At 31.2% G+C, this 23,587-nt stretch overlaps 3 protein-coding genes across 3 annotated transcripts; 2 read left to right on the forward strand and 1 right to left on the reverse strand.

Moving 5' to 3' along the window:
- The first annotated feature begins 10,829 nt into the window (after positions 1-10,829).
- On the forward strand, positions 10,830-17,849 carry EML2 (Emsy N Terminus (ENT)/ plant Tudor-like domains-containing protein). Its single transcript, XM_012232364.4, has 10 exons — positions 10,830-11,156; positions 12,901-13,103; positions 13,186-13,295; positions 13,377-13,497; positions 13,671-13,898; positions 14,427-14,495; positions 16,530-16,766; positions 16,849-16,917; positions 16,999-17,062; positions 17,477-17,849. The coding sequence occupies exons 1-10, from the start codon at positions 11,129-11,131 to the stop codon at positions 17,518-17,520; spliced, it is 1,173 nt and encodes a 390-aa protein (XP_012087754.1). The 5' UTR covers positions 10,830-11,128; the 3' UTR covers positions 17,521-17,849.
- Positions 17,850-18,175: 326 nt separating this feature from the next.
- Positions 18,176-19,351, reverse strand: LOC105646508 (uncharacterized). Its single transcript, XM_012232365.4, has 2 exons — positions 18,782-19,351; positions 18,176-18,600 (listed from the first exon to the last, which is right to left on the reverse strand). The coding sequence occupies exons 1-2, from the start codon at positions 19,140-19,142 to the stop codon at positions 18,269-18,271; spliced, it is 693 nt and encodes a 230-aa protein (XP_012087755.1). The 5' UTR covers positions 19,143-19,351; the 3' UTR covers positions 18,176-18,268.
- A 571-nt stretch (positions 19,352-19,922) lies between these two features.
- On the forward strand, positions 19,923-23,567 carry LOC105646509 (non-structural maintenance of chromosomes element 4 homolog A). Its single transcript, XM_020684286.3, has 8 exons — positions 19,923-20,090; positions 20,189-20,365; positions 20,529-20,609; positions 21,417-21,666; positions 21,768-21,855; positions 22,280-22,496; positions 22,608-22,699; positions 23,020-23,567. The coding sequence occupies exons 1-8, from the start codon at positions 20,036-20,038 to the stop codon at positions 23,218-23,220; spliced, it is 1,161 nt and encodes a 386-aa protein (XP_020539945.1). The 5' UTR covers positions 19,923-20,035; the 3' UTR covers positions 23,221-23,567.
- The last annotated feature ends 20 nt before the right edge of the window (positions 23,568-23,587 follow it).

Genomic DNA, 23,587 nt, shown 5'->3' on the forward strand with positions numbered 1-23,587 from the left:
ACTGCTTAAAATTATTTTCTTTAAATAATTTATTCTGCAAAGAATAAATGTAATTTATTGTTTTTATCAAAGAATATATAATAAGATTTATTATTTGATATAAAATAAAACTTTATATATATATATATATATATATATATATAATTATGATATAAAACGTTACATTAGCAAACCACGTGACACGTTAAAAAAACTTTTATTTTAAAAAAATAAACTATAAAATTAATTATATGCTCACATATTTTAGTAAAAAGCAAAAAAAAAAAATCAAAATTATAAATGATAATAACTATCTATCTATAATATATATTATTTTACGGTACAAATTTGAAACATAATAATTCAAGTCAAACTAATTCTTATCTTGAGAAACTTTTCTCATTTATTATCTTATTTTCACCTTATTTTATTTAGTTATTCAATGTGTTTTTATTTTAAATGTTTATTTACTTTATTACTTTATACTTTTAAATAACTTTATTTTGAAATTAATTATTTTTTGGTTGAGTTATGTTGTTTTTTTGTTAATTTGTTTGAACCTCAATAAAATAATGAACAGAAAATAGATTTCTCAATTTGCAGACTGCACTAGCAGCAATCTGTTCTTCATGCCTTTGTAAATGGAAAATTCATCAATATAAAATTACATTTTTTTTTTTAGTTTTGTTTTTCAAACCAATGCAACAATAGAAATTTATTATTTTGGTGGACAAAATATGAAAGCTAATTTTGGTTTCTTGTATTTTAGTAATATAAATAGTTTATAAAATTATATTATATACGAAAAGATTAAGTTAATTATATTTAAATTATTATAATAATATTTAAATTACTTGATGAGTAATTATATTTTCATGAAAATTTAATTGTCAAATTATAATAATGTTTATAAATATCTTCTTTTCTTAAGAAGTTATTTAATCCTTAAATTTGTTATTTTTTTTTCATAAAATGTTATGTCTTCTATTTTGTGAATACTATTGTATTTTTAGAAATATAAACTATTTATAATATTATAATTTATAATAAAAAAAAATTAAAAATTATATATAAATTAATAGAATTTTATATATATAAATTAAATTGTATTTACTTGGAATGAGCAATAAAGATCAATTATTATTAACAAATATAAACGGAGGATCTATTTTATTTATGAAATTTTTCTCTGTATTATTTTTTTTACATTAAATTTTGTTATTTAATTTGGATTTTATCTTAGCTTATAGATGATTATATTCAAGAGTTAGAAAAAGAAGAGGAGAATCATTCCGCTTCTATTTATGTTTCTTTACAAGATCGAGTAGATGATGATAGTAATTTCAACCAAGGGGCAATTACTATATAGTCCATAGGCTTTTGTCAAATACATTAATAAGCATATAATTTTCAAATTTATATTATTTAGGTCTTACATTATAACTCTATTATATTAGAATAGAGGGACTAAATAATATAATTTTAAAAATTAAGTATTTAAGCAACTTCATTAATTTCGTGATTCTTTCCTTGTAGGCAGCTTATAATTTCCAGATTTTCTGATTAAATTTCTAGATTTCCATATATAATTTTTCGATTTATAATTTATTTTTCATATTATTTAGGCAAGTTCCATAGCCAAGCCAAAAATACCATTTAGACATCATTTTAACACCCAAAAATTAGAATTAAAAATTATGACGTCAACAATCTTTGTCTTTGTTTTCTGTGTGGTGCTATTAGCTTCATCAACATATATTCAAGGTAAGCTATTATATTTTTATTACCATGAAGCATATAGAAAAAAAATTCTTATTAGTTATAAATATTTATAATTAAAGAGATTATTTTATTTTTATTTGTGTTTGATGTGTAGGGGATCCGAAATGGTGCCCTAATAGAGATGTATTTGTGGGGGGCCCTTGTGAAGGGAACAGCAGCACCCAATGTTTGCTCGACGTTTCAGGAAAATATGGAGCAAGCAGTATGCCAAAGAATTGCAGATGCCGCAATCTAGGATCTAATAAAAGGCTTTGCAATTGTCAAATTGTTTGTCACTAAATCATATTATGTAAAAGCTTTCAAAATAATAATTTAATAACAGCTACAGCTGAGAACATTGTGGTCTATTTTCTCAATAATCTGTTAGATTTTAATGCTAAAAGATATAAAAATAGTAAAATAACTTACAGGTTATTTTGGTGGTTTCGTTGATGTAATCTTGATTCCTAACAATAAGTAGAAAGAAATTAAAATAACTACGTACAATTATCTACAGAACGGTTATGTGCATCTTCTCTATGTCTACAAACTCCCAATCGGTGGAGAATAATTTATTATCTTGAAGGTGTAAACTAGAGAGAGAACATAACCTATATATAAGAAACTATTAGGGTCACCCATCAACTCTAATAGGATATATAATCTAGCCCATTGTCACGACCCATTTCCATGGACCGGACCGGCACTAGGACCTGGGTGGGCTTAAGGCCCTCGAAGCCCATAGTAAGCCTAACTTATTTAAATCTCACATTCTATTCATAATTATGGATTCAGGCCCATTTACTTATTATACATATGCATCTAAAATACAGTTCATATGTTTAATATGGACTTTTATTATTTATTTACAACCCAACTGGAATACAATTGCGGAACTCTACCTTTATATTTACATCGTTATTTCTATCATTAACAGTCTTCTACAATAAATGTCTCAACTCCATAGGGCTTTCCTTTCTTTCTATTACCTGGAAAAAAATTAGTAGGCAGGAGTGAGCGCCAAACTCAACGAGTAGAGTTAGATAACCCTCTCACCCCACTCAATCACACAGATGCTAAAATATTTTTATCTGGTTACCGTTTAATTATATGATCATGCAGTTTGTCACACAAATGGCAATACAACAGCAATCACAAGTATTATCACCTTTATATAATCACATCACGTGGAAATTAGTCAGTGGCACCACCTGAAACCCCAACGAGCCGTCCTCACACATGGCTCGCCCTCTCATACATGTGCACCAGGGAGCCGATCCCCCATACGGCCAACTGGTCTAATCCTCACTGACCAGTCCTCTCATTGTTTTTCCATTCTCTCTCTTTTCTTTTCCATACCAACAGGAGGCAACCCGGTGGTCTCCATCCAATCTAGATCATCAAGTGCTCACAACAGGAGGCCACCCTGCGGGCTACAATCAAATCTAGATCATCAGGTGCGCAACAACAAGAGGCCATCCTGTGGTTCTATATAACCCATATCATCAGGTGCACAAGGGGGCGCCGATCTCCCATTTTCCAGGCCGACGGTCAATATCATATCATATTCAGGATCCATGTCACAGACCGTCCTCACAAACCCATGGTGGTCCACTTCATCCCAATTCCACACAAACAAAGCACAGTATATTCATAGCACAAGTAATCAAACAATTTTTACTATCAACAAATAGTGCATCATAATATGGCAATTCAATAAAATAATGCATGATAACATTTAGCCGTGAATGCATGAATGCAGGCGAATGAGGCGAATTATCTAACACTACTCACAGTTCTTTATTGCCCTTTAAAGGACTATCTCTAGTACTGCATCCTTCTAGCTTTTGTCTCACCATCCCGGAGCTCATACACATCTAGAAAGAAAATCCTGTATAAAAATCCTAACCTCATAAATATACTTTGCATTCGTTACCACTTTTTGAGGCTCTATAGCTATTTATCTTAATTTATCGAACTTAAGTATATATATATTGTTCATTTATTTATTTTATTATTCTAATTTATAACTTATATTAAATAAAGCATTCTAATTATTTAGTAAGTAATATTTTTATAATAATAATAAATACCACGATAATAATAATAATAATAAAAGTTTTAATTGTTATTACCTATTAAAGATATAACTAGTTTAATTCTTCATTAAGTGTTTACTGAAAATTCGGCAGCATTTCCTCTATAAACTAGACTATCCAAAATTTTACATAAACTATATGTTAACACACAGCCCATCCATCGGGCAATTCACATTAACTCATCTCGTCCGCCATAACCATCATTCATTCTTTCATTCAATTCACAGTCTATTCATCGGGCATATTCTTAATCAAATTAAATTCTCATTATAATTAATTATGCTATAACTATTTACTTACTAATAAAATTTCCAAATTTTACTTACATTATTATTAGCTAGAAATTAATATTTCAACACCGATCTTATAGTTATAATTAATATTCATGGAATATATTTAACAATATCCAATTTAATTTATTTAACTACTTAATTAAATTCATTAATTAATTATCTCGGGATTTATTTAAAAATTGCAAATTAATCTTTAGAGTGTACCGATCGAAAATCGGATTTGATTTCCGTGATCCGTGCGAAGAGGAGAACATTCTGCCTTTGAAGTCCTCGCCGTCCGGTCGCCGGACCGCCGCCGCCGCCGTGCACGGTGGCCGGAAAAGTCAAATCTTCACCAAAATTAACAAACAATATATCATTTTATTCGTTTCGATGAGAGGATCACTAATATGTATTCAAATCAAGGTGGTTATGAACTATTTGGCCGGAAGTTGACCGGAAAGGTTTGGTGAAACCCATTTTGGGTTTTCCGATTCCGGCTGTTACAGTCGACGAGGAGGCCATCAAATGAAAGAGGAAGAAGAGAGGAGTCATTTGGTACTCACCTTGCGCGCTAGGCTTGCCTGAAACGCCGTGAATCGCCGGAAAAAAAGTGTAACCACGGTGGCCGAAACTTCAAGCTCTTCCCCTTCAAAATAGACGCAATTTCAGTTCAAATATAAGCTATAATCTTCTTCCTTGCGTTGAGTAGATGTTTTTAGAGTGTTCATTTGCCGAATTTGGTGGCCGGAGGACGGAGATCGAAGGAGAGGGAGGAGGAGGGGGAGGTGACGCAACTGGAGAAGGAGAAGGAATAAACGAAGAGAAAGAGAAAGAAACAGAAAAGAAAAGAAATGGGCCGGTCCGATTCGATTCGAACCGGTTCGGTCCGATTCAGTGATTTGGTCTCATTTTGTTTGGTTTTTGAGTTTTTCGATCGATTTTCGGTTCGGTTTATCACAGTATTCGCACTAAAATATTAATATTAATTTCCAAGCTGTCGGTTCATTAAATTTAATTGGAAAATTTTTGAAAATAAAAATTCAGGGTATTACACCCATATTAGGATTTAATCACACTTAAACAAAACACATTTTAACTAGCTCATTGATGCTTTTAATGATCACTCTTTAATAATGAGTTTTAAATTAAATATTTTGGACTATTAAGTTTAACTTAAATATTTCATGAAACAGATGAATACAATCAATAAGTTCATAATTGATTTCTAACATAATCATCTACTCCCCTGTTTCAAAATATAAATCGTTTAAGGTTGTTGAACAAAGATTAAGGAAGCTACTAATTCTCTTAAATTATAGCAAACTCAAGGGTAATTTGACCAAATTATCATTTATCTCAAAATCAATAGTTATTTGTGAAAACAAATGTAATATTGGCAAAATATCATTTATTACTCTTTAAAATACTCAAAACGATTTATATTTTGGGATAAAATAATCACCTAAAATCGACTTATATTTTGGCCTGGAGGGAGTATTGATTATTAACAATTGTTGTTTTTAACTTTTATTTATTTGTTTATTTGTATTTTCATTTTCATTTATGCTTGCTAGTCGAAATTTTTTAATGCACGTATAGTGGGGGTGGAGGGCTTCAACTTCAAGGGGCTTAAGGAGGCCATGCCCCCAAGCTTTAGAAAATCATGTATTTATTATTTTTAGGTTTACGGTTGTATATGAGTACCCATCAAAATAAAGCTACATTTATATTGGCCTAATATATTAGAATACTCTGAATTTTAGGAGCTATTGTAATTTACTCTATTTTAATCTTTCTGTTAACTTTACCCTGATTTCAACCTTTTGTAGCAATAATATCATCAATTGCAATTAAGGATGGAAATTGTAAATAAAAAAAATAAATTTCATAAATTTTTAGACATCATGTGATACTGAAAAATTTTAAAATTATCAGAAGTATTAGCTTTACGCTTTGTTTGGATAAGAGAGGAAGAGATCATTAAAGTAAGGTATAATAAAGTATGGTACTGAAAAAGTATGATAAATGTCTTTTTTGTATTTGTGAGAAAGATATGGTAAATGTCTTGTTTGTATTTGTTGATTTGATGGTAGCGGAAGGTAATGTTAAATATAAATATTATGAAAATACCATTGTCATGGAAGATTTATAAATATTATTATGGATAATTTTGAAAATTAAAATTTTTAATCATGCTTACACTACACCTCAATTCGGGATTTTGAAGACTGAGATGTTTAGATGGATTTTCAACCCCTCAAATAACTTTCAAAAACTCATACTTTATTTCAAACTCTCTTTCAAACGACTAAATAATCCCATTCTATCTTACTCTACTCTCCAAAGTTATCAAATAACCTCCATTCAAACAATCTGTTATGGTTTCTCTCCTCTTCTTTTCTCTCTATTCTATCTAACCTTGATTTTTGTTTGGGGCTACCGCTGTTAATCAGCCGTAGCCCCAACTTTTCATTTTTTTTCTTGCTCCTGATTTTTTATTCGTAAACTCATATTTATTTTCTTTTAATAGATCTATTTTTTCTTTGTTTTTTTTTTTTTTGTTATTATTGCTTTGTCTCCATATTTGAAGTTCTTTTTGTTACTAAAAGTTATGATATTTGATTTTATTTGGTTGGAGAATTTAGATATTGGTTTACAGATGTATATCTTCGATCAATGGAGCTCGGTACATCCATTGATGCTATTAACGCATAGTGGCATGAACTTATCCTTATACATCATATGCAACATGTTTTTGGAAAAGCAATCCAAGTATGAAAGATCCGGAGAAGTTATTTTATCGTCCAAATCAATTAAAGATCAATTGCTACTATAAAAATTTATATCGATCAATGCCATCTTCAAGTGGAAAAATCAAATATTGTTTCTTTTAATTTTAATCTTATTATTCGAAAGAATATAGATAATTCTTTTGATTTGTTAAAGGATCAACGAACTTTCTATTAATTATGATAGTAAGTTTTATGCCGATTTAATTGAGTATTTGTAATACTTGATTTTATTTAATAAATTATATTCCTCAAAAAAATTTTTAAATTAAAAATTTTGAAAAATCATTAATTTAATTATAATGATTATATATATATATATATATATATTGTGTAAACCACTGGTATCCAGACCTATTGCCGGAGACTGCTTATTACCAGGGACCGCCTGATCCAGGCTCGGGGCACAGTTTGCGTTGCTAACTAAGCCACAACCTGTAGGTATAATGATTAAATGTTGGCTCAATCAGTGAGTTAGTTTTAAAAAGTTAGAAATATTAGTATTACTAGAATATACTCATAATATGCACGGTTAAAAAAAATTAAAATAAAGTAAAACTGAGAGAATATATATATAATTTATAGATTTCTAAATGAAATTTTTTATTATGCTATTAAAAAATATTATAAAGATATATCAATAGTAAAAAGAAAATATAGCGTGAATTTTGATTATTAAAATAAAAATTAATAGATAGGCATGTGTTGAGGATTATGGTTTGAAAATATTGAAATTTATAGAGATAAATAAAAAAAAAAGCAAAATGAAAGGTGTAAAATTCATTAATTTGATTTATTTTAAAATTAATGTAAAAATAATTAACTTGTAATTTCATTAAAATCCATGAATAGATAATTTATTTTAAATAAATAATTAAGAGTTGTATAAATTTTCAACTTATCATATTAATGATACTATAAATAATCAATTATATTTAACATAATTTAATTTAATAAAAAAATTTTAAAATTTTAAAATAAAATAATAACTGCCCAAATCATTAAAATTTATAAATTATGCAATTCATTTATATCATTAAAAGTTATATAAATTGTTATTTAACACACTATTAGTTATCTAACGTTATATTAATCAATTACATTTAACACGATTTAATTCAATCATAAATTAATTTATTTTCAAATAAATATAAAAAAAATAATTAAGTCATCTACATGTCATTAATTTGGAACCCTACGTGGCGATATCAAGAAAAATCATGTTAAATAATCTCTAAGAAAGGAGACAAAAAAAAAAAAAAGTTTTGAGTAAAAACTACTAACTCATTAGTGGAGATGGTTGAAATATTGAAAATTTTGAACTTAAAAAAATGAATAATATATTTAAAAACAAGGACCAATATACCTTTACCAAGAATACAAAAAAATATAGTGATACAACTTATATAAAGTATTTCTAAAAAGGCCTAAGTGTTTCTTGAGAGTAAATAATTTAAACTTTTAAAAAAGTGCATTACTACACCATTTTTTTCTTAAACAAATGGAAACGTTTAGATAGATAATGCTAAAGACACATTAACGGTTTTTAAATGAAACGTTCGTTACTTCATAAATTTAAGTGTAAACATTTGTTACAAAGCAATATATTAATTGAATAGTTCATTGTTATTAAACTTTATCATTTTTTTACAAACTAATAATTAATAATAATTACTTAAGCGATTAATTCATTAAATAACCAAATCAACCAAACTAAGAACACCAATTCAAAATAAATCCATATCAAACCAATATATCAATATATTAAATAATCAAATCAAATAAAAAACAGTAACTCAAAATAAATCCAAACTAAACCAATACATTAATACATTGAATAATCAAATCAAATCAAAATATTAATTCAAAATAAATTGAAACCAAACCAAACCAAACCTAGCCAATACATCAATACATTAAATACTCAAATCAAACCATGCTAGTAGAAGTCTAATCGGAGGAATATGCCACATGTCAAATTAAATGCCAAAGGATATACGACATATCAAAACTTTCTAGAGAAAAAATGCTTGCTTTGCATATATATTAGCATCCTCATGCCATGCACGGTTAAAAAAAAGTTTAAAAAAAAGTAAAATTGAGAATATATATATATTTTATAGAATTTTGAATGAAGTTTTTTTATTATGCTATCAAAAAATATCATAAAGTTATATCAATAGTAAAAAAAAAATACAGCATGATTTTTGATTATTAAAGTAAAAATTAGTAGATATACATGTGTTCAGAAATATGGATTGAAAATATTGAAATTTATCGAGATAAATAAAAAAGTAAAATGAAAGGCGTTAACATTCATTAATTTGATTTATTTTAAAATTAATGTAAAAAATAATGAACTCGCTATTTCATTAAAATTCATGAATAAATAATTTATTTTAAATAATTAAAAGTGGTAGAGATCTTCAACTTATCATATTATTAATATTATAATGTAGTGGAAAATCAACATAATCTCATCCAAGAAATTAAGTATTTCTTATTTTATAACTTGGGGTATTAGTATTTTAATTAAATTTAATATATTATCATAATGGGACGTAACTAATAGATATTATTAGGATAAAGACATTATCAAAAATTATAAAACAACTTGTCTTCTTACAATTGATGTCATTACTCTTTATCATCTTACAACCATGCTAAATAATTGTGGTCCTCCTCATACTTGGTAATTTTAGAGGCTTACCCTTGGCTTTCATATAATGAAAACTGTTCTACTTATATATATATATATATATATATATATATATATATATTTTTTTTTTTTTGAGTATTGGAAAATGGAGAATTTGAATCTGGATCTATAGCGAGATCGTAAATGCACTTAGCACTATGTTATAACTTAACATGCAGAATTAAAAAGATTATTTGGTTGGTAATCTAAAGTTGAGATTGAAAATTAGGAAAATAAGTGGGCTTTCTATTAAGGTTTAATTGACACATAAGCTTAACAATAATCATTAATGGGCTTAGGTTATATTATGTAAGCCCAACTATATTTGTAAACCTACAGCTGAATGTTGATTTTTGGCGAAAAGTGAAAAAAAGATACAAAAACGGACGACTTAAGGAAAAAAAACAAAACAAAAAAAAAAAAAAAAGCAAGTAAAAGAGCAACAGAAAAACACAAGAAAAAAAAGGCAAAGAGGAACATCAGCCCATGCATAGAAAGTAGCAACATACCTAGGAAGAAACGAATCAATATCCTTTACATGAATTCTGTGATTTAATATTCATTTGTTATTTTTCTTTTTCATCTTAGATTTCTACTGCAACTTTTATAATTTTCTTTATGTCATTTCTTTTTCTATTTGTAAATTAATAATTTGACTATGAGTATTGATTTGTACATTGCAATGCTAAAGTGGCTAAGAAATCTGAATTAAGAGATAATCCCTTTCAAACGATTTTAGATGAAATTTTATGAAAAGTATATTTTAATTAATTAAAAAAATTAAATTTTATCTTCAAACTTGAATTAAGATTCTCGATTTACTTTATCAATAATGCAAGATCAAATAATATATATATATATATATATATATATATTCTAATTAAAACATATAAAAATCTAATTGAATGGATATATTAGAAATTTCAAATTAATTTAAAGTTATTATTAGAAGTCTTATTATTTCCACGTTTATATATAATATAAAAAGATGACAATAAGTAATCATATTATATAGATTATAGATTTTCACTGTTTTAATATATTTTATAAAAAATAATTAAAGGGACAATATATTTTTCCTTTTTATATTTCTTAAACAAGGAAATAGTTTTCTTCAAAAAAAGAAAAAAAAAAGAAGGAAATAGTCACAAGAACATAACCATAGTGGCATGGACGTACCTCGGGTCAACCCGGACAATGTCTGTCTATATTATGGATACAAGGTTTGCCATGTAACAACGTTTCCCTTTGGAAGTCCCTAACTAAAAACTAAAATCAGAAATTAAGATTGAAAACCCTCTTCCAGACAAGCTTTCCAGTCCAAAGCCCCTTCCCTCCTTCGCTTGCTCGCTCGCTCCAATCTATTCTTCTCCTCTCTGCAAAAATATACAAATCCCATCATTTTTCTTTTTCACCAAACCCCTTTCTTTCTTTTTATCCATATATACATATATCTATGCCTTTGTAGCTCCACCATTGCCAATTGAAATGCTTTAGAAACAGAGCAGACTCCTGGAGTTTCTTGTTATGGACTATGAATTTTCAGATAGTAGCGGTATGTTTTCTTTTTCTATTCTTCAATTCTTTATTTATTCTAGCAGCATATGCAAGAAAAGTTTGTTTCTTGATAACTGATTCTTTGTGATAGTTAGGATTGGTTTTTGAGGCTTATGGTTTTTTTGGGTTGGAATTAATTGGCCATTTTCGGTTTTGAATAGTTGTTGATTGGACTGGGAGCTTTTTTTATTCATGTGAATGTATTTTTTCTTTGTGGATGTATATTAGGGTTTTGGGTTTTGAATGGCAAATATGGAGTTATGGACTTTTCAGTTTGAAAATAACAAGTCATTTTGAAGTCTTAAGTTTGGATATTGAGCGACATTGATTTGTGGTTTCACTTGCTGTTTTACTTGTGCTGCAATTCTGGATTTGCATGTTTTAAATTATTTATCATGATTTGTCTTGTGTATTGATAATAGTTTTATCAAAAAGGAAAAGAGAAAGCTTTTCTCTTGAAAATCTTATTACAATGCATTGCTACTTTATTTGTTCATCTAACAGATGTTAATACAGTATTATCTTATATGGCACGAAGCTACTGCTCTTAAATTTTATCATCTGTTAGGTTTAAGCATGTTTTAATAATGAAGAAGAGTAATAGGTGATGAAGTCCCTTTTTAGGTGTACGGTGTTCTCATTGATCTATGCAAATGCCATCGTTCAACTGGCTATGTTGTAAGGGGTCATTGTATATGGTTGAAATTGCGTTGAAACATGAAAATGTAGAGCAACATATTCTCTTGGAGGAAATTAACATGAATACAATTTGGAGCTTGGATGGAGGAATGTACTTTTGTATGGGACGGGAAATAAACATGAGGGCAGGTTGATTTGGAAGTTCAAACATGTGAATGATTGAAGTAAAATGAGAAAGAGAAGGGTGAGCTTCAATGGGATCAGTTTGATAATTTGATCATGTACTTCGAATTTGGAAATAAAAGAAATAAAATCTGGAAGCTTATCATTGGTGTGATTATTAGATAAACTCCTCTATTTTATGTATTCGTTTATTTCCTTCAAATGAAGTGAAAATTTTGATAATACAATTGATAAAATAAAAGATACTGTAAGGAAAAGACAATATACTAAATTCGTTTGTTACCTGAGCACCTTTTTTTTTTCAAAATTTCAGTATGGCTTTTTACTAGCATGTCCATGTCCTTATGTATTTTAGCAGCAACTAGATTGTCTTATATGCCACTTTTTCAGCGTTCTTTTATTTCTTTTGGTGTTTAATCCTATGGTTACAAAAACCATAATTTTTTTCGACTGTTGAATTCTATAGAAGTGTTTGAAAGATCACGTCTCTTTATATGGCATGATGAATCATACATTTACTAAGATTCTGTTTAAATATTTTGCAATTGCAATTACTGAAAAATGCTTACAGTTGCTTGTTGTCTTTCTTTTGGAAAATAAAAGCATTTTAGTTTTTTGTAATCCCAATCTATGTTTAAAACACACCATATTTGGAAGTAAAGTTTATGAAGCCTAAAGAAAGCACTTCTATGTTCATGCATTTCTTTGTGTCTCTAATTGATGCCAAAATATGATGTGAAGCTTAGAATATCAATAAATCTTAAAAGTATGGACATCTAATGGGTCAGTTGTGACTAATATAGCCACCTCTGAAAATGAGGAAGGCGGAAGGCACAAACAAGTGCATATCTTTTAGATACTCGTTCTAAATTTACTTTCGTTTACATTGCTACTTGTCACGAAATCTCCAAAAACTGCAGGTACTGACGACGATCTACCTCCGTCACATCAAAGTACAATTCCAAAGGGGGAAAGAATTGTAGGAAACGGAAGATCTGCTGTAGGTTCTGCCACATACTCTAGATTGCATACTGACATGGAGGCTCAAATTCATCAGCTTGAACAAGAAGCTTACAGTGCTGTTTTGCGTGCTTTTAAGGCTCAATCTGATGCCATTTCTTGGGTATTTTTTTCTCTTTCTTTTAAAATTTAAATATTGCTTATTGGTTGTCATAGTTAAATGCTTCGCCGTCTCTCTTATGCAGGAGAAGGAGGGTTTAATAACAGAACTCAGGAAAGAGCTCAGAGTATCAGATGATCAACACAGAGAGCTTCTGACTAGAGTTAATGGGGATGAGATTATTAAAAGGATCAGGTTCAGATCTTTTTGAAACTGCTAGAATGTGAGAATCAATAACAATGTAAAAATGGCTTATGCATTGGGAAAAAATTACAGGGAGTGGAGACAGGCAGGTGGACACCAAGCTGCCAGGAGCAGTGCATCACAGCCAGTTCATGATATCGTACCTAGTCCTAGTATTTCAGGGTCGCGCAAAAAACAAAAGACATCTCAAACGGTATTGTCTCTAATATTTTATGTGGTGTCAATTAGCTTTCAGATCTCTGTCAATATATCTGTCTCTATGCACTATGATATGGAGCTGCAAATTGATGGCCGACTGAAAGCCTAAAGTTTAATTTTGGCTTGACCTTCTCTTGGATCTCCTATTTCTTCCCCTTCCTTTTGCAGGGTCAACCGATGCCTGCTTTATCTTCTATGAAGTACATGCAGTATCCTTCTACAGGTCCTGCTGGAAATCATCATTATGTCAGCCGTAGTTCTTCTGGTAACCTTGGAGCAAATGAACCTGCTGAAGCAACAACTTCTAATCCATTAATTGGAAGGAAAGTGTGGACGAGATGGCCTGAGGATAACAACTTTTATGAGGCTGTGATAACTGATTATAACCCTGCTGAGGTATGTTTAAGGATTAAACGGTGGACATGATAGTTCTTTTAAGACCCATTAGAGAACGAGGGATATAGATTTAAGGCGCTGAGTTTGTGAAAGATGACCCATTTAAGAACAATAAAGGAGGGAAGTGAGAAAAAGAAAAAGGGGGGGGGGGGGCAAGCAAGTAACTTCCTGGACTTTGTTATTCTGGTTTCTATGTCCAATTTTTATTCTGTTTTCTATGTCCAATTTTTATTCTGTAACAGGCTTCAAGTTGGAGGATTCAATAGCTAAAGCCAAGAAGTTCAGGGCTTAGATATAGTTTTTCCTACCTTTAATTACTACTTGTTCTGTTGTTCTGAGTCCATGGTTAATCATTGTTCTCATTCATGTGAGCCTTCACCTAAATATTTTTTATACTTTTCTAAGTTGTCAATCTATCCTTCCCTGTAATGTTCTTTTTATGTTGACTATTTAGCACCATGTTTAATATATGCTTTTATCATGTGAATTCTGATTCAGTCCCAGTCACTTGATTTTGTTAATTTATAGGGCCGGCATGCTCTAGTCTATGATATACATACAGAAAAAGAGACATGGGAATGGGTTAATCTCAAAGAGGTAAATTGATGATTTTTGACATGAGCTAATATATTCATTTTGGTTTTTTTCATTATAACAATTGTTACTTTTGTGCTGTAACAACTTGAAAAATTTGTGCATAGGCACTATTGATATTTAAATTAAATTAATATAAGTGGCAAGGTTGTTTCATATGCTCAGATAACTTCCATTATATTATTAAAACTTCAGAGCTGTGAATCGGCCATGCAAATGAGGTTGTTAGGGCCCCATGTAATCTTGTGATTTAGCTCATTGGACGGTTAGAACAGTGTCATTTGGAGGAATGTTGACTTTTGCCTTTATTAATCAGTTTAAGATAGAAAATCAATGCATTTCTTTTCTAGATTCATGATTTTGTCAAGTTCTACTGAAGCTTGAATATTAATTTACTAATTTTGCTCCATTTTATATCAGAAGCACCATTTTATTTTGGACTGAACTTCTGTTTTTAATGATGGTTTGTTTCAGATAATGTCTTACACCAAAACTAGATTCCATTATTGGGCTCTTCTCTGAAAGAACAAATAATAAAGATGAATAAGAAATGAAAATAGAACAACAAAACCAGTACAGTACAGGAATATAAGAATCAAAACATGAGGCAATTGGAAGGGATTAATCAAAGAAAAACTGAATTTACTAATAGATATTAAAGGAAAAGTGAAATTATTATCTTTTAACCATTCTTAGGAGTATGCCTGATCACATTTACAATTACATAAATAGGGGGTCAATGAACATTAGCAACCATTCATAGATCTTCTGCAGGGACCAACTTTGTTCTGTATCTGAATAGTTTGTGCAGTATAAACATGGATAATGATATTTGTTTTGAAATAATAATTTCGTTGTGTTGATTGCAGAACTATATTTTTATTATTTTTTCCTGTAAAATTCGTTAGATGCTATACAGAGATCCAACTTGGCCATTGGTCTTGAACAACTTTGTTCATAGTTTTGTTTGGGGAAGGATTGTTGGAAGTCGATATGATAAAAAAGAATGCCGATGATCTGAAAAGAACATCATAAATAAATTTGTAACTTTAAAATGACCAAACAGATCACAGATTTATTTCAAAACTTAAACCCTGAGGTTGGATTCCAGTGTTTAGAAATGGCTGGTGAGTGGTGAATGATAAAGCACGGTCCAGCGATAGGTTCTTGGTGGGTGATTGATGCATGGCAGAATTAGCATTGCTGAAGAAGTCTCAACTAATAGCATTATATGTTGCCTCTAGGAAGCTTACTCTTTTGCTATGCAAGTCATAGTGGCTGTTTGTCTTTGACTGTCTAACTTTGCAAGATGGAAGGAGTAGCAACAGGTAGTAGAATAACCAAATGATGCCTAAATTATATTATCATATGACACCAGCTTTTACTAACCATATGGGCTTTTGGAAGCAAATATGTGTCAAGTTGCTGAACTGGATTGGATGTGCATATATTGCTGCACTGGACCAATCTCTTAAGGATAAATGTGCAATTTGGCCCTTGAACTTTTACTAGATGTCCAATTTTTTGTAGAATTAACTTTTAGACCAATTTAGGAAATGAACTTTGAGTTCATTATCAATTCATCCCATTTTGGGCAAAAAACGACAACTATTAAGTTTTCCACTTTCAAAATAATAAAATATTCGAAAATTCAGAAATAAAAGAAGTGAAAATTAAAATTCCTTTAATTCTTCTCCGTTTTCAGCAAGAGGATTGAGTTCTTTTTATTTTTATTTTCTGAATTTTTAAATATTTTAAATGTAGAAACTTTTTTTTTGGCTAAGAATGGTTTAAATTGATTTTAAACTTTAAGTTTATGTCCTCTATTGGTCCAAAAGTTAATTTTGGGCCAAATGGGACATCTAGTGGAAGTTCATGAGCCAACTGAGCATTTTTCCTTCTCTTAATTGCCTATTTTCGCCTTTGCATCATACATTAGCTTGCTTTATCTATATAAGGCTCCCGATTGTTTCTTGTCTTTTTCCCCCAGGTAAAATCATTTTAAAGAGGAAAATGTTTGTATCCTTCTCTTTACAGATATCTCCAGAGGATATCCAATGGGAAGGTGAGGATCCAGGAATTTCTCTTCGTAGTGTTCATAGTGGGCCAGGCCGTGGAATGAGGAAATCCTCAAGCCATGGTGGTTATCCTAGTTTTGGAAGAGGGAGGGGATCCATAAGGGGTCAATCCAGGATTCCGCCAACCCAGAATGGTTTTGCAATGAAAGTTGCCAATGAAATTGAATTGTTCAACACAGTTGCACTAGTTCAGGAGGTATGCATGATTCTGTGGAATTGGTTTCACATGACATGTTGTCAGCTTGTTCATTTTTGTTTCTGAAATGTTCATGTAACAGGTGGAGAGGGTTTTTGCTTTGAGCCATCCTGATCCCCTTGAGCTTGAGAAGGCAAAAAAGATGCTAAGAGTAAGACCATTGTCACACAGTCATTTCATTTCTCTATTAGCTGCTTGTTGATTACTTGCTTTACTGTTTTGCATGATGCAGGAGCATGAACAGGCACTAGTTGAAGCAATTGCGAGGCTTGCTGATGCATCTGATGGTGAAAGTGGTAATGAACACATGCATATGTGGAGTACCTGTGCATCTGGTTGTCTTAGAGATCACAATTACCTGTTATAATGATCCTGGTTTGAGAAAAATTTTGTTAGCCTGTTTATTAACCCAAATTTCATTCATGATCTCACATCACTGTTCTGAATTTTCTTTAGCATTACATTTTGATGATTGTAATGCGAATTTGGGTGGACCTTTTTTTTTTGACTTATGACACAGTATTCATATAGTTGAAAAACAAGTCTAAGGTTATAGCTAAATTACTAATACGCCAATAAGGCAGGATACTAGGAAAAAATTGAGTAGGCAGTTAAAAAGCTACCAGCAGATCCAATCAGGATTAGCTTTTTTCCTGATTCAGTTAACGTTAATCTCTTTAAGTTTCTTCCTTTTCTGTCTTTCAAATCAGGTGAACACCAATTCTTGCATGAGCAAGCGATGGAACGGGAATAGAGTTTGATAAGAAGAATTTGGCAGAAAAGCATTAGTGGTTGTTGAAGGGTTCATGGTTGTCGGAGTGCTGATTGAATGTCATCAATTGCATCAACCAAGCAAGAACTGACATTTTTTTCCCTTTACTTTTTCTAATTTCTAATTCCTTTTCTGGTTGGATTTGTACTTCTGATTCATTCAATCAAAAGTTTACTTGTAACATATAATAGATGGCCTAACTTTTTATGCACACTTGGAGAAACAGCCACTTCTTCCTGTAGGGGCACTATAAACTTTTGTAGACTCTTAATTTTTTCGATCCGAGTAAATTGTTTCATTTTTGAGTTTGACGCTATTGTACAACTATGCATTGCAGCAGATGGTATATAACAATATAATGAGTTTACTTTGTCAATGAAATGGCTGCTTTTTCTGACGTTTTTGTTTAGAACATTTATTAACACAACTATGCATTTTTTTTTTTTAAGTCATCAATTATAATTACAATTCATTTGACAACGTTTTCAGCTGACGAAACGTTTTTCTGTACAACGAGATCAAGCAAAGCAATGCTCTCTAATTGTGATTTCCACTAAAACTAAAGCATTGTCTTCTAATTTTTTGAGAAAACAGTTTCAATCTCAATCCAAACAGGACTGGAATTTTACATCATGCATTTTGGATTCCAAATTAGCTTCCAATTTCAATCCAAGAATTGGAGAACTGTTGACATATTTTTTCTGATATGAACCTGTTGATCTCTATCCACCTATAGTCTCTTCAATGATGCAAGAAAACGAAAAATAACATCTGCAATTCGAGCATCATAAGTATTTCCTTCAATTTCAAAATGGCTAACTCCAAAAATAAGATGGGCTTCCACTCTCCCAGCAGCTGATAATAGTTTTTTCTCTAACTGTTCTACACTTGTAAACTGATCGTTTGTGCCCATTACAAAAAGTTTCGGTTTTGGAGACTGTAAAATTGCGTTTTGATGCCTTCCAAACAAAAATGAGGCAGCCAATCCAAATGGGTACCCAATACCTGCATATCCAATCACTTCCTCTACCTTATCAACTGCAGAACCAGCAATTGGAGCTCCTGCATATCCAATCCAAATTCATACCATTTCCGAAAGGTTCATTTCAAATTACTTTTACCATGTCAATTTTGTTAATCTTTATATATATATATATATATATACATATATGTCAATCTGCAAATATATTTCAAACACCAGAAGCCGTTTACGTAGAGATTAGGGTTTCAGAACCAAGCATACCTGCAGAGGAACCCACCAACAAAATCTTGTTGGAAGGAAAATTTTGGGAGACCCATTTGCAAACAGAAACGACATCTTCAATTTCAGAAAAGCCAGTGAGAGAACACCTGCCTGTGGACCTTCCAGCACCTCTCATGTCAAAAGTCATGGCAATGAAGCCTTTAATGGATAATCTCAATGCAAGTCCTTGCATAAGAGTTTGACATCCACCAAGCTTTGAATATGGGTGCACCAGCACTATTACAGTGGCTGAGCTGCCGTTTACGGTGGTTTCTTGGGGTGGCTTGAAGATTCTTGCTTGGAGAATTACTCCATCTGTTGTTGAAATCATGCATGTTTCCATTGCATTCCTTGGTGCCATAATATATAATATATAAAATATAATAATAAACAAAATAATAATGAATAAGATGTTGTGTTGATTAAGAGTCTTGGGAAGAGACTAATAAGATCAGGGTTTAAATTGCAAAGAATTAGGTTTGTTAATGTTAAGAAAATGTTATTTTAGGAGAAATGGTAGTTTCAATTGGCTATTTTTTAATGGGGTTTATTAGATTATTAATTATTTAATTACAATTGCAAACCATTTTGACAAGGAAAGTATAACTTACATGGGATCTTAAAAATGGAAAATGCAGATGTTAAATTGGAAACTAATTGATGAAACTGAACTTTATTATTATTATTATTATTTTGGTCCAAAAGGAAACTAATAGCTAGCTTCAATGAAAATCTCCAAAAAAATAATGAATGAAAATGGAAAATATGCCAATGCTGAGTTGTTCTCTACAGCATTTCATTGCTTACCAAAAACATGCTAGCATTCCATTGCCACACAATTTGAGAGTAAGTTTGCTCCATCTTAATAATTAGGTCTTGAATTTTGAAATCAAATCAAATTAGTACTATTTCTTTTTTTGTAAAGATTATTTATTATTTAATTTATTAATCCTAATTGATGTCCCTCATTTTTAAATATTATAAAAGGATATTTTAAAAAAAATTAAATAAAAAAATATAATTTTTTTATATTAATTAATTTTTTTATCTACGTGGGACGGAGAAGTAATATTTAAAAGAAAAGAGCAATGCCACCCGTTTGCTATTGGCACAACATTCCATCATTATTATTTTTTATATCATTTATCCAAAAATTACAGAAAATAAAAAATAAAAATCCAGTTGCGCCATGAAAAATAGAGAGAAACAGAGTCGACACTGTATAGCGAGGGAAAACGACTCTTCAAATTATCCATGGTAGGGTTTTACAATCTTAGGGTATTTCCAGCTTTCTTAAACCTAGTTTCTGGTAAAATCCTAATCTTCTTTGAATTTTTCCAATTTTATTCCATTAACAAATCCCTTTCACTCTCCCTGTCTTTCCTGTTTCTTTGCTTGTCTCTGAAGTTTCTACAATATCCATGACCCGACCCGCGAAGCGCGAACGGGGTACTGTTACTGCTAGTAGGACAACAGGATCCAATAATGGTAGAGCAGAATTTGTGAGTTTATCAGACGGTCCAGCGTCTGCCGGACGTGCAGCTCTTCGATCACGGTACCTCGCCGTGAAGAACCTCATTAATGGTATTTTTCTCTTTTTCATTTTGGGTTTCATATGATCCAATTGTTTTTAACTGAGCTAGTTATTTGCATTAAAACCAAAAGACAATTCGTATTCGTAATTGTATTTGTCTTTGTGTGTGTTTTGAATTCTTTGTAATATATATGTATTTGAAATCTTGTGTAGGTGAAAGAGAGGATATTGGAAAATTTGATTCGGATAAGTTCAAGTCCGTCTTTCATGAAGTGCAAAGCTTGCACCAACAAGGTATTCATATGATTGGCAAGGCTGTTTAAATTGTGTTAATTACTATATTTGTAGTTTCTTTGACATTGAGATCAAAGATTGATGTATTCATTTTGTTGCTTTTCTCTTATAAATGAATTCCATTTTTCAACTCTTTATTCCCGTTAAATTTAAGAAATGAATTCCTTTTTCAAGTCATGAAGCAGTTCTATTGTCTGGTAGTTATTGTTGATTCTACTTTGGGAATATACAGAATTGGTAATACGGCTGTGTAATTAGAGATCAATGAGGCTGTTGTGATGGGCAGAAGAGATGATCAAGTTGTTTGGTGGTGTTAATGGCATGTGCAATGAAGTTAAACTGGTGGCAAAATCTAGGGAAGTGGTGTTGGTGTGTTCTCGCGGTCTAGTGCTAGTCGTAGTGGCTTCACAATTGTTTTGTAATTCTGCTTTTATCAAAATCTTTATCCATATCATGCCAGTAAGGATTTGACACAGATGCATTCGCATAAAGAAAGAAGTTTTCTTGAAGACTTTTGTGTTCTAAATACATAATTGTCGAACCATCTTTGTAAAAATATATCTTTTTATGTTCGTACTGCCTTCATATTTATTGCTCTGATTAATTGGTTTGTGATTCCTGAAAAATAGTGAGTGTATTTTATTATATCTATTTACTTAATATGCCACATTTGTAGGCTTCTGTTTTCATTGCATTTTTTTTTCCTTTTCTTTCCTTCTTCTTTTTTTATTTTTTTATTTTTAATGAGGGTAGTTGAGTATGATCTGACTAATTGTTTCTTTTATCCCCCCTCTATACGAATTTCAGTACAGAAACCAAGAGAACAAATTGTTGATGCAGAGGCTCTGTTTGGAATCACAAACTCATTATTGGTGTCTGTCAAGGCGCATGGCAGTGATGGAATAACTGCCTCCGATTTTGTAAGTTGCCTCCTTAAAGACTTTGGGCAACAAGGTGGGCCTGGCAGTTGCGCAGAAGCTGTTAGGGACATAGTCTGGAACAAGATTGGAGCTGCAGCATCTCATGTATTCAGGACTGGTCCAGGCTGCTGCACCATGTAATAGCTGAAGAATTTATTCTTTTGTTTTGTTTCTTCCCAGTATTATTTTTGTTTTGTAAATTTTAATTTGTTATAGATTAGTCTTGGTTCTCCTTTAGGATTGGGCCTATGGATGCTGAATTAAAAACGCGGAAGACTGTTGTTAGAAAACATGAGAAACCAACTACGAGTGCTCAGCCTGAAGAGGTAAGAAACTTCTAATCAAACTACACCCTTTATTTCATCTCACAACTCACAAGAATAAATGGTGGGAATACTTGTTATTCCTGAAGATGTGTTTTCATAATGTAACTTGTGTTCTATTCAGGTAAAACCATTACCCTTTTGCTTGTGCATTTGAAACCAGTATCCATTATGACAGCACCGTTAGTTAAATTAGAATGTAAATAAAGTTGATTGCTTTAACAAAAGAATAGAAAGTCCAATTCTTGTTTCAGTAATCAGGCGAAATCTGAAACTGCTTATGTCCTAGTCATTGAGGATTCCCTTTTGCACTCTCATGGTTATTGATCTACACTACAATAAATGTGTGTATTGAGTTTCATATTTCATAAATCCGCTTTACTTGTGAAATTGAGCACTTGTTGAGCCTTAATATAAATTTGTGCAGGTTGGTGGAAATCTGGGAGAAAAAAGAAGAGATACAGATTTAAATATGGCAACTATGTTTAACATTTTAAAGAATAGAAAAATCGTGAAGCTTGAAAATTTAGTTTTGAATAGAAACTCATTTGCGCAGACTGTGGAGAATTTGTTTACCTTGTCATTTCTAGTTAAAGATGGCCGGGCTGAGATAAAAGTGAATGAGAATGGCTGGCATCTAGTTTGTAAGATCCTTAAAATGCTAAACTCCAATTACCTTTTCAAGCTCACGTTCAATTCTATTGGCTGCTCTTCTCGATTTTTAACTATTGTTCATAAATTTTCTTTGCGTTCAGCTCCAAGGAATGCTGCTTCAGCCATGGCAGTTGCCTCAGGGGAGGTTGTATACAGGCACTTTGTCTTCAGATTGGACTTCAAGGATTGGCAGGTATTTGGATGCTGATTTGATAAACTACACTCAAATGTTGGCAATATCTGGGAATATCTCGTCATTTGTTTATGATTTTTAATTCAGTAAAAGGCTTTTCTAACCTTAGGATGGGTCACTAACACCATATTTTGGCTTAAAGCTTAGCAGCAAAAATAAAATAATATATTGGTGCTTCTAAACTTCTTGATCCGACGACTCTGAACTTTTTTATTTTCTGATTTCTATATTTGAAAAGAGTCGCTAGTTCATCGTTAGTATGTGGTTTTCAAATATTATCCTGCTTTTCCTTATAACACGTGCCAGTGTGAAATTTGCAGTTGATGGCATCTTCTGTTGGTCTAGGGGAGGAGGTGATGCCAAATAGGACTCAAATGAGCCTTTCATGTAATAGTCAGCAAGATCCAATGTCTATAGGATCTGAAGCAGGACCTACCACACCAATTCGGAAGTTGTCCAGGAACCGTGGTTTTATTTTACAGGAAGAGACAATTGCAGAAAAACCTGAGATAGACACTTAAGTTTTGGAGGAGACAATTGCAGAAGACACATCACCTGAGAAAAACAATACTCTGACAAGCACAACTGTTAGTCGGAAAGGAAAGCGCAAGGCACAGTGACATTGGTGGTGGATTAAGTAGAAAATTAGGGTTTGCCTAGTTAGTTACAATCAGTTAGATCTATACATGCCGAGAATCATACTACTTGATTAGTTTTATCATAGCAATTAAATTTGCTCCTATTCGTTCTCCCCACATTTATTTGGGGTTGTCTGGTAATAGAAACTCTGAATGACATTCATAAATTTGTTGCTACACCATATCTGATCCGAACGCTAAAAGAATAATTTGTGAATATTTCTTTTGCATAGCTTGGCGTTAAAAAAAC

This window comes from Jatropha curcas, chromosome 2 (assembly GCF_041381405.1).
Source record: "Jatropha curcas cultivar XTBG-Jc1 chromosome 2, XTBG_Jcur_1.0, whole genome shotgun sequence".
NCBI classification, from domain to species: Eukaryota; Viridiplantae; Streptophyta; class Magnoliopsida; order Malpighiales; family Euphorbiaceae; genus Jatropha; species Jatropha curcas.

Excerpts from the sequence above, each read along its gene's own strand:
- EML2 (XM_012232364.4), top strand. The coding sequence starts at position 11,129 with ATGGACTATGAATTTTCAGATAGTAGCG. Across the intron at positions 11,157-12,900 it reads TGAATTTTCAGATAGTAGCG|GTACTGACGACGATCTACCT; the intron begins GTATGTTTTCTT and ends CAAAAACTGCAG. Across the intron at positions 13,899-14,426 it reads CTGATTATAACCCTGCTGAG|GGCCGGCATGCTCTAGTCTA; the intron begins GTATGTTTAAGG and ends GTTAATTTATAG.
- LOC105646508 (XM_012232365.4), bottom strand. The coding sequence starts at position 19,142 with ATGGCACCAAGGAATGCAATGGAAACATGCATGATTTCAACAACAGAT. Across the intron at positions 18,601-18,781 it reads GTTGGTGGGTTCCTCTGCAG|GAGCTCCAATTGCTGGTTCT; the intron begins GTATGCTTGGTT and ends TTGGATATGCAG.
- LOC105646509 (XM_020684286.3), top strand. The coding sequence starts at position 20,036 with ATGGTAGGGTTTTACAATCTTAGGGTATTTCCAGCTTTCTTAAACCTA. Across the intron at positions 20,366-20,528 it reads CGTGAAGAACCTCATTAATG|GTGAAAGAGAGGATATTGGA; the intron begins GTATTTTTCTCT and ends AATCTTGTGTAG. Across the intron at positions 21,856-22,279 it reads CGAGTGCTCAGCCTGAAGAG|GTTGGTGGAAATCTGGGAGA; the intron begins GTAAGAAACTTC and ends AAATTTGTGCAG.